Below are 17,817 nucleotides of genomic sequence, written 5' to 3'. Positions count from 1 at the left end.
TTCACATACACGTTGGTGGATTCTTTTCCATTTAAAGATAAATATTGAAGTTATGAAAGCAGAACTAGAGATGGAAATTTTCTTTTTAAGCAGTGAGTTTTTATTCTTTAAAATTTTCATTTTTAAGCTATTTTTTTCTATGAAGAATGAATGTTTATTGACATTTACTAAATCATGTTTGAAAATGAAACATACAAACTTACTTGTATATCAGGAATATAAAATGACTCAAGATTTACCTTTTCGTATATATTTTGAGATATGAGAAACTGACGTAAAAATATCAAGATTTTATAATCTTTAGATTTAAACCAAAGCATCTCTTCTGTAGGAAAATGGTACTTATGTAATTTAACTTTTGCGCAAAAAAAAAACTTCACAGAGCACATACCTAATTTGACATAAATAAGAATTAAATCCAGAAATCAATTTCTTAAAAGCAGATTACATTTTTCATAATAATATACTATGTAAAATGCAACTTTTCCTACATAATGAAAAGAAACAGGTAGAAAGAAAAAAATGGAAGGGGATCTTTATTCTTGCAAGTATAAACATAATAAGTGTTACCACTATCATGATTGGGACTCTGAATAACTCACAAAAACAAGATAGCTCATCAAATGGTTTGTTGGCTCTCTACTTGTTTGTTTTAACTGCCATATGCAAAGTTTTAAGTGCATATTTTTCCAGTTTTCTGAGTTCCTTTTTACTCTGAATCATCAACATGAGAAAATTCTTACATGTAAACAAACTTTTTATAACTTGTTGATAGCAGAAATTACCATGTTCTTGACTTCAAATCCAAGTTTTAAAATTCTATCTGAAATCTTTAAAATACTGTATTAAACTCTTTAATATAATACACTGTTACATTCTTTGGTTTTATAATTTGTGGTTACATATGGACAGAAGTTGACCTAAATTAATATTTCCAGTTACCTTAGATTTAATTCTATTAACTTTTCCCTCTATAACTAGTGACACATACATTTGTTAAGTAAGTTTTGTGATTATACTATAATTGGCTTTCTGGAACAAAAGCTACTTAATAGTTGCAAAGAAGGTCCTTTCAGCTGTTTACTTTCAGATATATTCTGTGCTGCTTGTGGTGATCCTGTAATATGATAAATTTCACCTTTAGGGATTTTTCACTGCACAGATAGTTTTCACTGGATACAACATTTTAATTAAGAAATGAAATTCTAAATTCTCACAGTATGTAAATTTTTCCAGTTTCCATTTATCTGGTCTTTTCTTTTTTGCCACTGAACTTGGGACACAGTAGGTGCTGGATAAATACATGTTGATTGGTATAAATCTATAGTTCCAATTTGAAAATAAAACAAAGCAGTGGGCTTTGAAATAACTTTTCTGCCAAAGTTCCATTTTTAAAAGAATCTTTTTAGGCATTTTCAATTAATTCTCAAAACTTTCAAATTTTTCCCACTAGCTAATCCTTCTGAATCTTCATTCTAAAACCATAGATCTTCCATTCTCTTGCATCTGAGCATGACTGCAAAGGACTCACTTATTTTAACTTAAATTTGCTTAATAGCATCAATCTTGCAAAAAAAAATTGCTGAAAAATTAAATGTGTATATGTGTAAAGAAAGAGGATGTCAGTCTTTAATGTTCTCTTAACCATGGTTTGTCTGTGAGTTAACAGAAGATACAGGAATACCTGATCACTGGTTCTAAAACAGTCTCTGGAAAATAATATAAGCCAGACATATCTCAGTGTCTTTAAAACATAGATGATAATGGCATGTCAAGTTTCTCTCTTTGCTGCTAGTGTTACAGCATCACTGATGAATTAGATCATACCATGAATAAATGACAAATCTGAGATGAAGCAAATAAACACATTGAAAGTCAAAATTGGAATCTCAATCCAACCCAGTAATCTTTTAAAATTACATCAAATAGGATACATTGCACCAGAAAAATTACTTAGTTTTGCACTTTGGTTGCTATTAAAAGAATAAAGGCTGGTGGGATATACATACCATGGCTTAAAAGTTGTTCATATGTAGATCAAATTGTTATTGCCAAAAATACTAATGTAATCTTCAACTACGTTAACACAACTACAGCGCTCAGATAGGGAAAGTTTGATGTATTTTAAGAGCTACCATGACTAGGGAATGCAGTAGAAAATGTTACGTGCCTTCTAGCTACAAAGCAACACACTAAGTGTTTTACATGGATTAATATGTTCTATCTTAAGCATAGCATCAGAGGTAAGGTTTTTGAGTATCCTCATTATATGTTAAAATATCATTAGAAAAAAAAAAAAAAACCCACCAGGAAGAAGAAATGTTTAGCATTAGAGAATAAACTTTGGAACCAATAATCTGTCTTCAGGTATCAAACTTGAGCTGTCAGTGAAAGACAAATTTCATTTGTGTAACTGAAGGGCAGAACTACAACTGATAAGAAAGATTTCAGCACAATATTAAAATTTAACTGAGATGAGATTTTGAAGAGTTGATTTGTAAGGCATTAAATTCAACTTCACATGATGTAACCAAGGAGAGACTGGCTGGACAGTGTTCCGTGTATAAGGTAAGGAATTGAACTGGGTGACAGTTTCTGTCATTGATTGAAAGCATGTTTAAGTGGGATAATTACTGTATTTCAGCAAACCTAATTGCCAACAATTTTAAGGTACCATTATTTTGTATTTACAAAGGAACAAAAGTAGTTCAATTAGAGAAATCAAAAATTTCAAAATGCCTTGCAGTTTCAGAGATGTCATGTATGGGAAGAATCGAGTTGACGAGATGCACCCCTCGGAGGAGAGACAGCAGACAACTATGGGGAGACATGATAGCTGTCTTCAAATACAAGGAGGATTTAAGTGAAGAAAAGGGCAAGTCAAACCAGCAGGTGGAAGTTGAGACAAATTTTTGTTCTCTATATTAAGGTGCCTATCCCACAGTATTAAATGCTTCATGAAGTGAGGCTTCCATCAACAGAAACGTTGAAGCAGAAACTAGATGACTGTCAGAATTGCTATTGAGGCAACTGTCTTTTTGAGTAAAACGTTGGATTTGACAGCTTCAGCTCTTTTCATATGCTGATACTCTTCTTGATCTGAAGTCAAAGAACATGATGTCATCAGGGCTAAAAATTACATACTGAAAACACTGATCTAGTCGAAAATGTGCTCTTCTCTTAGTCATAGGTAAGGTTTACTTTAAATTACTGCAATATCTTTGGAAAGATTTAATCAAAAAAGACACTTGCTTAGTTTTGGAGTAGGAACATGAAACAGTGAAGCACAAGAACTAGTAAATCATGTGTGTGTATATTCCCCAGATTTATCTTATGTTTGTATTTAGTTCTACATTCAGATAAAAGAGTTTTAAATCTTTGAGGTGAATTTCAGCCTGTAATTATACATTGTATTAGTGCAAAATCTGTTTTCTGTCACATTGGTGATCACAGAAATTCGAGTAAGCAATAATCCTATTTTTTATTAATAAAACTGATCATTAAATTTGATCATAGAAAGCTTAATTTGGATTGAGACAGCTGCAGGAGCTCACCAGTTATCCTCTCATTAGGTAATTCTCAAACCAGATGTGCACAAGAATCAAGTCGGGTACACATGAAAAATATATTTTAGGTCTCATGTTTACATATTCTGATTTTTTAATGTCTACAGAGAGGCCAAGAATACAAAATTTAGTTAAGTACCACAAGTCATTTCTGAAGTTAGTGAACTACCACTTATACTATACTATGCCTACTGTATAAGCATTAACTAGAATAAAATCCTCAGATCCTGGGAAACTCAAACCAAGTTGATCTTGGGATAATGCATTACTGTGTATCAGGGGCATCAACCGGTGTTCTAGTACAGACACTGCATTGTTAACAATAGAATTTATTAGAGCAGAATACGAGGGGATTTAAATCCATCTCCAAGTACAACACAGTAGAGATGCTTTTTCTCTTTTTTTTAACCTTAGCTATTTCCTAGGGATATTTTTGCTAGACATTAGATTGCCACTTCAACTTACATGCGTGAAAACTGCTAAGGGCAGTTAGGTGCACTCTCAACTCTGTCCATCAGCTGAAAAGCTTTTTTTAACCCAGTCATTTAGATAACTTCTTGAAAATGCCAAGACAATGGTAGTTTTCATCATCATAATTTCCTATCTGTCAAAAACTCAAATTATTGCATAGTCTTAACAGCTTATTATGGCCACCACTTGGCATTTGCCAAAATATTTAATACTTTAGCTAATAAACTACTTATCTTTATAGCAAAACTAGGTTTTTATTTCTAAGGCCTGAGTAGGCATCTACCATACGACAAATGTATTTTGACATTTTTGTTAGAGAAGGTGAGATTAAATATCCTGTGACCCACATGGTAGTTCCTTTAAGCAACAACTGAGGATACTAGCTGAGGAAAACAAATTTTTACTATGAATCAGAGCTAGTCTGAATTTTCATAAGCGTACCCTGAAACATAATGTTCTGCTAACATGCATTTGTATTTAGCCTAAGTAACATTTTGACCACGTGATTTAATTTTGAAAACTTTTAACAGGTGATGTTTTTCTTCCAGACCAATCTATTCTCTAGTATATACTGAAGACAATTTTAGGAATAATACTTGAGAGTTCTTTAAACATTTTGGAAGAAATGCATCAAATTTCAATGAGTGTTATGATGTCAAACGGCCGGGTGTGCGGGATTATTTTTAGGATCAGTTCTATGGTTACTCATTTGTAATGAAAAGACTTTGAAATTGAACTTTGAAATTGATGATTATTCAAAAATACACAGCTCAATGAGAAAAAATTACATGCAGGAATGATATAAATAGTTTCATCCTTTGTATAAAAATAAAGATTTAGGGCAGCCAGAATGTTTTGAAGCTACCTTTAAATCTGTTACATACTGAACATTTATTTTAAGATGTAATTACCATATGTAACAGTTGCATATGAAAAAATGGTCTGTTTTAAGAAAAAATTTGAGCTGTTAAATATTTTTCCTCTTAGGAGTCAGACATTTTTATTTTTAATGTTTTAGGTTATAATCTTCAAATGGTTAATAGTCTTCAAATATAAAACAAGTTATGTCCCTTCATTGAGTGGAAAATTATACCTGTTTTTAAAAATAATTTTTTTCAGCTCACTCTAAATGATTTAATATTTGAATGTTAAATGAGTTGACTTGCATATCACTGTTTGGAATTCCAATTCTGTCTAATGAATAGAACCAAAATCTTTTTGCAGTGATATTGTTAATTAGTGAACAGCCATGTCCTCTGTCCTAGAAGTGTTTGTCGGCAAAAACATGGAAAAGAAAGGTGCAGACTTGTTTTAGAGAATGTTTTCAACCTGCAGTTGTCTATTTTTCTTAGCATTTTGGTTTAGTTTTCTAAACCATATCAAAAGAGAATACTGAAGAAATTTAAGAATAGCCTAAGAAGAAAGGGCCTAAGGACATGACAGTTGTCTTCCCATATCTTAAATTGGTAAGGCAGATTATCCTTTGTGAGACAGACTACCTTTAACCAGTGTAACACCAGAGGGCAGAATAAGGATATTTACATGGCTGTTGTGGCAAGGCAGATTTCAGCTTACAAGAGAATGCTACACCATAAGTTTTTTAAATGTCCAAAAATTAAATGAATAGCATTAGGAGTTAATGATTTTTTCATCACTGGAAGTGTCCAAGCAAAAAGCAAGGAAGCTATTATTAGAAGTATTAGGTGGTTCCCTGCATTAAGAGGAAGACAGTCTTTTCTTCGGGGGCTTCTCTGATAGCTCAGTTGGTAAAGAATCTGCCTGCAATGCAGGAGACCCGGTTCAATTCCTGGGTCAGGAAGATCTGCTGGAGAAGGGATAGGCTACCCACTCCAGTATTCTTGGGTTTACCTTGTGGCTCAGCTGGTAATGAATCCGCCTACAATGTGGGAGACCTGGGTTGGGAAGATCCACTGGAGAAGGGAACAGCTACCCACTCCAGTATTCTGGCCTGGAGAATTCCATAGACTGTATAGTCCATGGGGTGGCAAAGAGTCGGACACGACTGAGCAACTCTCATTCACTCACTTGGGCTTTTCTTCTACCCTAAAATGATTTAACAATTTGTGTTAACATCTCCTTCCCCGTGTTTACTTCTACAGTAATAGAAGCTTTGAATAGCTTGAGTTTAGTTCTAACAAGTCTCTCTGAAACCTGAAAACTACACTTAGTCTCTCTCTCCTGCATAACACAGTACTACTTACATTTGCTATGCATCTAAAAACAAGCTATTTTCTACACAAGTGTTTCAGAGTAAAATTAAACAGGAGGACCAGATTAAGTCATCAACTCCTGCATTCTCTACCCACTGCCCTCCTGCCACAGCCACTTCATAGTCAGGTTTCACAATATGGATTTTGATCAAGGCTAACCATACTTGAATATAAGTATATAGAGTGAGTGAAGTTGCTCAGTCGTGTCCGACTCTTTGCAACCCCATGGACTGTAGCCTACCAGGATCCTCAGTCCATGGGATGTTCCAGGCAAGAATACTGGAGTGGGTTGCCATTTCCTTCTCCAGGGGATCTTCCCAACCTAGGGATCGAACCCGGGTCTCCGGCATTGTAGGCAGACCCTTTACTGTCTGAGCTACCAGGGAAGCCCATAAGTATGTAAGTATATAAGCACATTTTAAATCCACTTGTATTACCTACACTTCTTTTGTATTGAATACAGTAATTCCTTAGCAATGGTGTAGTACAGTAGAAGGGATTTCCCTTGTAGCTCAGTTGGTAAAGAATCTGCCTGCTACACAGGGCGTCCATGGGGTCATAAGAGTTGCACATGACTTACCGACTAAACCACCACCAGTAGAGTAAAATCAGAATGGGCCGTGTAGTATGCCGTAATAAACACATGCACAATCTTGGAAAAGATATTTAATTTTGTTCCTCTTCATCTCATGGTAAGATTAAATTAGAGCATTTGCTTATAGTAGGTGTTCAGTAGATGCTGGTCCATTTCTCCAAAGACAGACACTCCACCTGTTAGTCACTGTACTAGGAGGCACTTTCCATATTTTGGAATTATTAAATGACTTTTTAACAGAACTGGGAACTGTTAAGAGAGTAATACCTAAGTTTCTGAAGAACATGGGAAGAACAAAATCAACTTGGAATAAAAATCATGTAATGTTCCAGTCTGAAACATCAGTTATGTCAAACTATTTATTCTTAACATTAAGACCAAAACTTCTTAGCTTCTTGCTTTCTAATGTCAAAGCTGATTTTCCTTTTACTACATTTGTATTTATATACATAGAAGTTCACTTCCATTAACATGAAAGACTGACAGGTGGCAAAAATTCAGGAAATCCAACCAGCACTTCCAGTACAGTATTATCAATTTATTAATATGAAGTGATTATTTGTGTTTTTTGCTTTTCTTTTTCAATTGCAAAGATAAAGGCTGTATGCAAATAAATTTGAACTTTGAAAAAATATTTTTAATAATCATTATTTACTATTTAAAACAAAATGCAAACTATTTGGGAACTTTCTTTCCTAATTAATATTTAACTAGGTAATATTTAAAATCCCTTCCTGTTCTAACATGATTATAACTATCTAAAAATAGTAAGTCATGTTCTTAATAATAATTATGTGCTCAATATCATAGGTAAAATTTATAGACAGGAAAAAATAAGAGCAATTAGAAAAGACAGTGGCCACATAGGAAATTTATTTAGAATGTAAAATTCTGACGCTAATAGCAAATATTTTACTTTCACAATGAAGCTTGGCAAGAAAGTTAATATTAGCAAGCTGGAAACGATTTATTACAACTTTAAGCATTTTTAAAGTTAAGACCAAACAGAAAGGAAACAATTTTCTGACAATAACAAAATCTAAATTTACATAACTAAATGAAAAAGTTTGATAAGTTTTTTCTATATATTTTTTGTTTTTGGATCACTCATGCTTTCATTCATATTTACTCTTCTCTAATTGCAAATGTCTAAAACCTATCCAGCATGTGAATTTTAATGAGAAAAGGTGATGATACAATATTACTTTTCTACCCTATATTTTAGCTATCTAAGTGTGTAGTATCAGTTTGAAAAACTTCACAATGTGCAAATTTTGAAAATCATGTATGAACATTTTCCCAATATATTCCAAATTCCCTTCTGTCCCTAGGTAATCATAGGTCTACTTATGATCATTATTTTCACAATGTTTTAATAAAGGTATATATACATATGAAATTGTATATTGCAACTGTAACATCAGTCACAGAACTTCTTGAGGAATATTGATCATGAGAACAAACTATAAATAACAGTGGTTCTAAAGTCCTTGTTTAGATATGCTTTATTTTTCTTTTAAAAAGAACCTCATCAAGGCTTGACCATGATTGTCCTAAAAACATTGCTGTAAACAAAGAAGTGCATCAAGTGAGTTAGTCTGATCCTGAGTACTGCAGTTTTCATCTCAATTTTAGTTGGTGGACAACTATGCAAAGAAAAGACTAGCTTTTCTTTTTCTGAGTTGCCTCTGCCCTCCACAGGAAACAAGATGCTCAGTGGCCTCAGAGCTCAGAATCTCTGATGTCTTAAGTGTTCTTACTACTATCCTAACTTAAAGAGAGTCAATGGCAATCTGTTTTCAGAAATTGAGGGGCTAACATATCCAACCTTTCTTGGAAATGTGAAAAGGTAGCCCCAGTTCAAATAAAGGAAACTGGTAACACACAGTTTTCCATTAAAGATAAAAGCATGGAAAGTCTTTTTGATATGTTGGACTTTTAGTAAGAAACACATGAAATAATGAAAGGTTCAGAAGAGAAGTAAGCTAACTTAAATGGAAATTAAGAGGAGTAAGTTCAGCTCAGTCGCTCAGTCGTGTCCAACTCTTTTGCGACCCCATAGACTACAGCACCCCAGGCTTCCCTATCCGTACCAACTCCCGGAGCCTACTCAAACTCACGTCCATCATGTCGGTGATGCCATCCAACCATCTCAGGCTCTGTCATCCCCTTCTCCTGCCTTCAATCTTTCCCAGCATCAGGATCTTTTCCAATGAGTCAGTTCTTTGCATCAGGTGGCCAAAGTATTGGAGTTTCAGCTTTAGCATCAGTCTTTCTAATGAATATTCAGGACTGATTTAGGATGGTCTGGTTGGATCTCTTTGCAGTCCAAGAGACTCTCAAGAGTCTTCTCTAAAAAAAAAAAGAGTCTTCTCCAACACCACAGTTCAAAAGCATCAATTCTTTGGTCCTCAGCTTTCTTTATAGTCCCACTCTCACATCCATACATGACTACAGGAAAAACCATAGCTTTGACTAGATGGATCTTTGTTGGTAAAGTAATGTCTCTGCTTTTTAATATGCTGTCTAGGTTGGTCATAGCTTTTCTTCCAAGGAGCAAGCGTCTTTGAATTTCATGGCTGCAGTCACCATCTCCAGTGATTTTTCGAGCCCAAGAAAATAAAGTCCGTCACTAAATTTCCATTGTTTCCCCATCTATTTGCCATAAAGTGATGGGACCAGATGCCATGATTTTAGTTTTTTCAATGTTGCATTTAAGTCAGCTTTATCACTCTCCTCTTTCACTTTCATCAAGAGGCTCTTCAGTTTGTCTTCTGCCATAAGGGTCGTGTCATCTGAGTATCTGCGGTTATTGATATTTCTCCAGAAAATCTTGATTCCAGCTTGTGCTTCATCTAGCCCGGCATTCCTCATGATGTACTCTGCATATAAGTTAAATAAGCAGGGTGACAATATACAGCCTTGACATACTCTTTTCCCAATTTGGAATCAGTCTGTTGTTCCATGTCCAGTTCTAACTGTTGTTTCTTGACCATACAGATTTCTCATGAGGCAGGTCAGGTGGTCTGGTATTTCCATCTCTTAAAAGAATTTTCCACAGTTTGTTGTGATCCACACAGTCAAAGGCTTTGGCATGGTCAATAAAGCAAAAGTAGATGTTTTTCTGGAACTCTCTTGCTTTTTTGATGATCCAGCGGATGTTGGCAATTTGATCTCTGGTTCCTCTGCTTTTTTGAAACCTAGCTTGAACATCTGGAAGTTCACAGTTCATGCACTGTTGAAGCCTGGCTTGGAGAACTTTCATCATTACTTTACTAGCATGTGAGATGAGTGCAGTTGTGCAGTAGTTTTAATATTATTTGGCATTGCCTTTCTTTGGGATTGGAACGAAAACTGACTTTTTCCAGTCCTGTGCACACTGCTGAGTTTTCCAGATTTGCTGGCATATTGAGTGTGGCACTTTAACAGCATCATCTTTTTGGATTTGAAATAGCTCAGCTGGAATTCCATCACCTCCACTAGCTTTGTTAGTAGTGATGCTTCCTAAGGCCCACTTGACTTTGCATTCCAGGATGTCTGGCTCTAGGTGCTTGATCACACCATTGTGGTTATCTGGGTCATGAAGATCTTTTCTGTATAGTTCTTCTGTGTATTCTTGCCACCTCTTAATATCTTCTGCTTCTGTTAGGTCCATACCATTTCTGTTCTTTATTGTGCTCATCTCTGCATGGAATGTAGATGCCGTGTAGGGCCACCCAAGACGGACGGGTCATGGCCAAGAGTTCTGACAAAACGTGGTTCACTGGAGAAGGGAATGGCAAACCACTTTAGTATTCTTGCATTGAGAACCCCATGAATAGTATGAAAAGGCAAAAAAAGTATGAAAAAAGGGGTAAAGAGCAGAAGGCTAGATGGCAACAGTTTCTTCAAATACTTTTAGAATAATTATAAAGAAGGAAAGTGACTAAATGCAGAACTTGGAAAAAAATGGATTTAAAAGCCTTTAAGAATTTAGGTTAAGACAATATTTTCTGTTGTTTGTTCTCGAGATTTACCTGGAAGACCATCTTGCCTCAGTTTTGAGGCAAAGGTTACATTCACACAACTCTCTGAGCTCTAGAATCATTGAAAAGTGAATCATATTCATTAAATGATTTTTAGACAACCCGATCCCTGTGTTTTATGAAAGGCTATAGAAATTAATTCTGCCTCAAGGTTAAGTTGCTCACCATATCAGAGCTATGAGATCCAAAAAAATCTAATCTGTCCACCGCTGCCTCAGATCCTAGATTGGCTTTAGCCCTCTTGAAAAGGAAAATAATTATAACCCACTGTAGGAAAGAGATTCACACTGAAAATCTGTAATCTTAGGTTAATATGCTTCAACTAATAAACTCACTTTTCCTTTCAGGTAGTGTGTGTAATCACTAACAATTGTCTTTATGCCAACAGAAAGGGAAGAAAATAATAAAACAGTCTCTCAAAACTTGAAAGGTATTAAAGTACAGAGTCTTCCTGACTTGGAAAATTTCCAAACCCTGTATCTTCTTAATTTATTCAGAAAAACACTTGGGGTCTTCCTATAATTAAACTTGCTTTACCCCTTGCTTGGAAATACCAATGAAGGAGTACTTCAAAGTAATAGGTCAGGACCTCAGTTGAAAAGTACTATACCAGTAAACTAACATTTGAAATCCAAGAAAGAGGAGTCAAGAATTCTATGATTCGGTGTTTCCGTATTCATCAGGAACTGAATATGAATATATGACTGAATTTAATTGACAGTATATTCATTTGGGACTTGCAAGTCAAGAAAAAGACATGTTTATATGTTTTGCCAAGTGAATACTCTGATGCTTCAAAATGTAGGTCGAAATAGTTCTCCAAGTTTGATATTTTGATAGCAGTATGATTTTAAAAAGATAATCTTTTTTTTAAAGGTCAGGAAAAGAACAGAGACTGAGGTATGCACAGGCGAGGTGGGGAGGGGGCGTGGAGGGAGCAGCAGAAACAATTAGGAGAGCAGGACGCAGCTCTAGAAACGGTACCTGTCCCAGAGTGGGTCCGCACGCCGCTGTCGCCTCTCACAGCGCTCCTGGAAAGCTCATCTACAAATTCCGAGGTGGGCCAACAGTGGCAAGACTCCTGAGGAGGGAGCCAGAACAGAGAGGATTCTGCTCTCGGTTTGGAGCGAGAGACCAGTCCTGATGGGGAACAAGGTCTCTCCTTCCAGGGCTGTAAGCCTCTGCACTCGCTCCCCTGGGTCCCTGGTCAGTCAGCCCCAGCCTTGGGCACATAGACTTGGGGTCGGCCCGGCCGCCCTTAGACCTGCGTTGCCGCGTGGTCCACCCAGGACCCAGGAAGCGAGTTTCCTGGGTCTGGGGTGGGGGGCGTCGCAGGCTCCTGCCCGCCGCGCGCGTTGCCTCCACCGCAAACTCCGTCTGACTCAGCCTGTTTCACTTCTGACCTGCTGCCCTCCAGGCCCGGCTGCGGCCGGCGAGGGTGGGCGGTGTCGAGGGTGGGGGTGATGGTGGACCGCTCCCGGGCAGCTGGGAGCGCCGGGACCCCGAGACCGGACAGTTACCGCGCTCGTCCGAGTGGGGGGGGGGGGGGGCGGAGGCAGGTCACCGGCGGCCCGGGTGTCTCTGGGGCACACGCCCGGGCGCACGCCGCTAGCCCCGGGGGCTTCCATCCCTATCCGCCTGGTGCCGGCGGCCAGTCTCCCCGAGAGCGCACGCCTCCGCTGGCTGACCAGTCCCCGTTTGCAGTTCAAAATTCCCGCCGCTCCACTTGCACGACACCCTCTCCCTCGTTTGTTTTCTGTTTTGTTTTTTAAACTTTCACTCCGTTAAGTTATATTGATCCTAACCTCTTATCGCGGATGTCCCTTCCAGGGGAATGTAACGAGAATCCCCGGCGCCAGCGCCGCGATCCCCAGCGCCTGCCCGCCCCTCGCCCACGGGAAACGCCCCGGGGCGGGGCGGGAGGACCCGGGTCGGCGGCGGGTGGGGCCCGGCGGAGCTGCCTCCCGCGCGGGGGAGCCCCGGGGCTCGCCTCAGCCCTGCAGCGTCTGCCCTCGGGGCAGCTGCCAGGCGAGTCCGCGGAGCGGCGGCCGGCGGGCGATGGAGACTGGGAGCCACCGGGCGAGAGGAGGCGGGGTGGGGGAGGCGGGGAAAGCGCGGGGGCGGAGGCTGGCAGGGGGCGCTGGAGGCAGGAGCCGCCCGTGCACTCCTCGCGCCCGAGGGTGCAGGAGGCTCTGAAACCTCGGCCGCGCGGCGAGCCTCCGGGGCTCGGGCGGCGGCGGCGGGGAGGTGGAGGGGGGGGCGCTGCCGCCGCCGGGGGGCGTCGCCGGCCTCGGCCCCTTTGTTCTCGCGCGCTCCCCCTGGCCGCCCACTCCCCTGCTGTCGCGCGGCGGCGGCTCCTCCCGCCGAGGCAGTCGGGCTCGGCGCCGGGGGCGGGAGGGGGCGGGGGGAGCGCGCCCGCCGCCGGGAGTGGGGGGCGATGGCGAAGCTCCGGGTGGCTTACGAGTACACGGAAGCCGAGGACAAGAGCATCCGGCTCGGCTTGTTTCTCATCATCTCCGGCGTCGTGTCGCTCTTTATCTTCGGCTTCTGCTGGCTCAGTCCCGCGCTGCAGGATCTGCAAGCCACGGCGGCCAATTGCACGGTGCTGTCGGTGCAGCAGATCGGCGAGGTGTTCGAGTGCACCTTCACCTGTGGCGCCGACTGCAGGGGCACCTCGCAGTACCCCTGCGTCCAGGTCTACGTGAACAACTCCGAGTCCAACTCCAGGGCGCTGCTGCACAGCGACGAGCACCAGCTCCTGACCAACCCCAAGGTAAGGACGCCCCGGGAGGATTGCCTCGCTCCTACGGAGATGCTGAGGTTTGGGGGAGCATCAGTGTTAAACCCTGCGCGGGGTGGCTCGGAGTATGCAAGCGTTACCAGGAGGCGACAAGGCGTCGCGGACTATGCTTAAACCGGGAGTAAGCACATCGGGGAGCCCGGGGCGCCCCCCGGTCCTCAGGAGGGTTTGTGTGCGGCGACCGGTGGTACCCGGAGGCTTTCCTTACACACCTGTCTTGCCTGGTCTCAGATTTTGAGGCCTTGGCCCAGCTTCGGTTCGGGCCCTACCGGACGGGCTTTGCAGAAATGCGAAGAGCCGAAAGTTAACTTTTCCTCGGATTAAATCCAGTGCGTAGCGGGGATACCACCAACTCCGGCGTATGGTCAAGGTCCGAAGTCCCACTGGCTGCGTCCAGAACTCTCCTTGGGAGGCTGCAGGGGGTCGTTTAGCCGTTTGAGAGGTTTAGCGGTTTCCTTACCTTTTCACTCTAGACGCATGTTTTTAACTTGGGGTACAAAGATGAGCTTTCGTGGGTCGACAAACGATGTGGAATCAAAATTCGAAATTCTGTGGAGATCCATCTTGGGCGGGTATGGTGGACTCCTGGTTGTCACGAAATAGATTCTCAGAAGGGTCTAGAGGAAGCCTAGATTCTCCGTGTGTCTAAGAACAATTGGGAGCCATCTGGGGAACGGTAAAACTTTCTGAAAATAGAAAAGCCTCCGTGAAATGTACCGAATATGCCTGCCTTGGCAATTTTTTTTCCGTTCTCGCAAGCAAAAAAGAAAAAAAAAAAAAAAACCTGGTTAGGACTCGAGGGATGGAAAGCAGAGAAAGGGAGACTCAGAAGACCGTTCCCAGTGGAGAAAAAGCTTATAAAAAGCAGTGTCCTCAGTCTGTGAACTAGTTGAGCTTTGTAGTACACCTGCTTTTGCAAGAAGGCTTTTCTTTCTTTTGTTTTTTCTTCTCTTGGCCTTTTTTACTCTTCTGATTACTTAACTATCGAAGAAAAGGTATGTATTCTTCTTTAAAGTTACTGACACCCTCCCTGTTTGTTAGAGCAGTGCTTGAAGATCAAGAAAACTGTCCAAAAGGGAATAAGTCTTGTGTACACAGGAAAACTTTCCTTACATGTGACAGGATACAATTAAAACAATCCAAAAGAAGAATTCTCTATCAGTATTTTTAAAGTATTTAAAAATAAGCTTCTCATTTCTCTGCAGCAAAACTCCTGTTTTTGTCTCCTAAATAGTTCATTCTTGAATTTGGGAAATTTTTAAAAGAGAATTCCTTTTTTAAAAAAAAGAATGACCTCTCTTAAAGATGCTCTTGATGACAAAGGAAGAGTATCTTAAAAATGAAGATAATAGATGAGTAGTAAGTATAGAAATAAGAATTTAGAGTATAAACTTCAAAGTCTCGAAGAAGCAATCAGGTCTCAAGACAGATGTTGTAAGTTAGGCAGCTCAGTGCTCAGGAATTTCAAAACAAATTGCAAGGCTTTAGGAACATCACTTTTTTTTTCAAGATTAAGCCATTAATATAAAAGAAAGGTGTGGTGCAGTAGTAGTAATTTAGAAATTATATGGTAGTTTTATCATTTAGAAGGTGTTATAATTGGTGAAACATTGCGATTAGTTTAAGATTGTGGTTCAGGCACTAATAAATTACATATACATATTCCAGTAAGTGCCTAATACCTAATCAAGACATTGAGAAGACAGAATTTACTACACAAAGACTGCTTCACAGTTTTCAGGTAATTTTGTAGAATCTAGCAGAAAAAGTAAATTGGGATCATTAGGACATAGATTTCTAAATCACTTGGAAAGAGTGGTAATGGCTTATATGCAATCCTAAGATTTGATCTCTTTTTATTGCAAATAAACAGTTTCCTTCCAGTGCCAGTTTGGATGCTGGCAACAATTGCTTTGAAGAAATATCTGAACAAAATAAGATTTTTTAAAGTAAAGCATTTAAGAAATGACAGAACTGGAGAAAGATACATTAATGTTACAGAAAATGATGAACAGCATCCCATTCGATTTAGTCAAGGATTCCTCAGCCAAAGCAGTGTATATCTCTTTATCCAAATTATGATTGCATTGGACCATTTAAAGAACATTAGACGTGTTCTTTTGCAGTCACCTTTCCACTTTTGAGCAATGAAATGCTCAATTTGGAAATTCTTGTAAGCAATTAGTGATGGAAAAATTCAGTGTAACCCAAATATTGTGCCAGAGCCCATCACATAAGCAGAATGTTTCCACAGTGCCCTTGCAGTTACGCAGTACCCACCATCAAGTGCTGTTTCATCTTGGCTACCCAGAACTTACCTCTTTGTTGAAGGCCTGGGTTCCGCACCCATTCTCTTTGCAGAATGTCTAGATTCCCTACAGTGTATTGGATCCTGATCACCTTCAACCTTCTCTGCTTTATGACCCACTGCCGCAAGAAGCCAATTGGAGATCTCTTCTTAGAAAAGAGAACAAGGGCTTTCTCCTCTCCCGTGAGTTTACTACATTAGTTATAGTAAAAAGCAGGGAAGGGGAAAGAATAATGCAAATATATAACTTCTTATGCTGCAGACTACTAAAGAGATAGTGTGAATAAATTTGACCTTTGACTAATAATTTCTTTAAAATATCTTTAAGTCCTATTCAACTTATGTTTTGAAATGTATCCTTGTATCCAAAGCAGAAACTGTATCCAGTCATGTAATGTAGTTCAGTTCAGTTCAGTCACTCAGTCATGTCCGACTCTTTGTGACCCCATGGACCACAGCACGCCAGGGTTTCCTGTCTACCACCAATTCCCAGAGCTTACTCAAACTCATATCCATTGCATCCATGATCCATCCAACCATCTCATCCTCTGCCGTACCCGTCTCCTCCTGCCTTCAATCTTTCCCAGCATCAGGGTCTTTTCCAGTGAGTCAGTTCTTCACATCAGGTGGCCAAACTTTTGGAGTTTCAGTTTCAGCATCAGTCCTTACAGTGAACACCCAGGACTGATTTCCTTTAGGATGGACTGGTTGAATCTCCTTGCAGTCCAAGGGACTCTCAAGAGTCTTCTCCAATACCACAGTTAAAAAGCATCAATTCTTTGGTGCTTAGCTTTCTTTATAGTCCAACTCTCACATCAAAATATGACTACTAGAAAAACCATAGCTTTGACTAGATGGACCTTTGTTGGCAAAGTAATGTCTCTGCTTTTTAATATGCTGTCTAGGTTGGTCATAACTTTTCTTCCAAGGAGCAAGTGTCTTTTAATTTCATAGCTGCAGTCACCATCTGCAATGATTTCGGAGCCCGATAAAATAAAGTCTGTAACTGTTTCTGTTGTTTCCCCATCTATTTGCCATGAAGTAATGGGACCAGATGCCATGATCTTAGTTTTCTGAATGTTGAATTTTAAGCCAACTTTTTCACTCTCCTCTTTCACTTTCATCAAGAGGCTGTTTAGTTCTTCTTTGCTTTCTGCCATAAGGGTGGTGTCATTTCATATGTGATGTTATAGATAATTCTCCCTGAAATCTTGATTCCAGCTTGTGCTTCATCCAGCCCAGCACTTCACATGATGTACTCTGCATATGAGTTAAATAAGCAGGGTGATAATATACAGCCTTGATGTAACTCCTTTCCTGATTGGAACCAATCAGTTGTTCCATGTCCAGTTCTAACTTGCTTCTTGACCTGCATACAGGTTTCTCAGGAGGCAGGTCAGGTGGTCTAGTATTCCCATCTCTTTAAGAATTTTCCACAGTTTGTTGTGATCCACACAGTCAAAGGATTTAGCATAGTCAATAAAGTAGATGTTTTTCTAGAACTCTCTTGCTTTTTCAATGATCCAACAGATGTAGGCAGTTTGATCTCTGGTTCCTTCAAGTAGTGTAGTACTTTATGTAATGTAGTACTCAAGTCAGTTATCCTAGTTATCAAGTCAAGTCCTAATCATCCACAGGGCAGTGATCTGCTCTTTGAGTTGACCATTGCAAAAAAAATCTAAATTTGGGGTCAGCTTCCTCTGACTATGGTTCTTATCACTGGATTATCTCTTTGTGACTAGCTGTTGTGTATGCTAAGGGTTTTGGTTCTCAACCATGACAATCCATTAGAATCACTGGGGGAACTTTATTTATTTTTTG

General features: G+C 39.8%; 1 protein-coding gene and 1 long non-coding RNA gene across 3 annotated transcripts in view; one reads left to right on the top strand and one right to left on the bottom strand.

Annotated features, from left to right (window-relative positions):
* Positions 1–7,714: 7,714 nt before the first annotated feature.
* On the bottom strand, positions 7,715–12,447 carry LOC139030854 (uncharacterized). Its single transcript, XR_011483290.1, has 2 exons — positions 11,873–12,447; positions 7,715–10,626 (listed from the first exon to the last, which is right to left on the bottom strand). It is a non-coding gene; the product is annotated as an uncharacterized lncRNA (long non-coding RNA).
* Positions 12,448–12,673: 226 nt separating this feature from the next.
* The window catches only part of KCNMB4 (potassium calcium-activated channel subfamily M regulatory beta subunit 4), a 75,956-nt gene continuing 70,812 nt past the window's right edge, over positions 12,674–17,817 (top strand). The window contains exon 1 of one of the 2 annotated variants that reach the window (XR_011483289.1): positions 12,674–13,661. Coding sequence is in view for 1 of the 2 variants with exons in the window: in XM_020871494.2 (XP_020727153.1) it covers positions 13,326–13,661 (336 nt within the window). In the remaining variant the exon portion in view is untranslated. The remainder of the gene's footprint in view (positions 13,662–17,817) is intronic. The other variant, XM_020871494.2, reaches the window with a different exon arrangement.

The sequence above is a fragment of the Odocoileus virginianus genome, chromosome 24, assembly GCF_023699985.2.
Source record: "Odocoileus virginianus isolate 20LAN1187 ecotype Illinois chromosome 24, Ovbor_1.2, whole genome shotgun sequence".
In the NCBI taxonomy this organism is placed as follows: domain Eukaryota; kingdom Metazoa; phylum Chordata; class Mammalia; order Artiodactyla; family Cervidae; genus Odocoileus; species Odocoileus virginianus.
The sequence above is the reverse complement of the archived record's forward strand: the minus strand, read 5'-3'. Positions and strand labels throughout refer to the sequence as shown.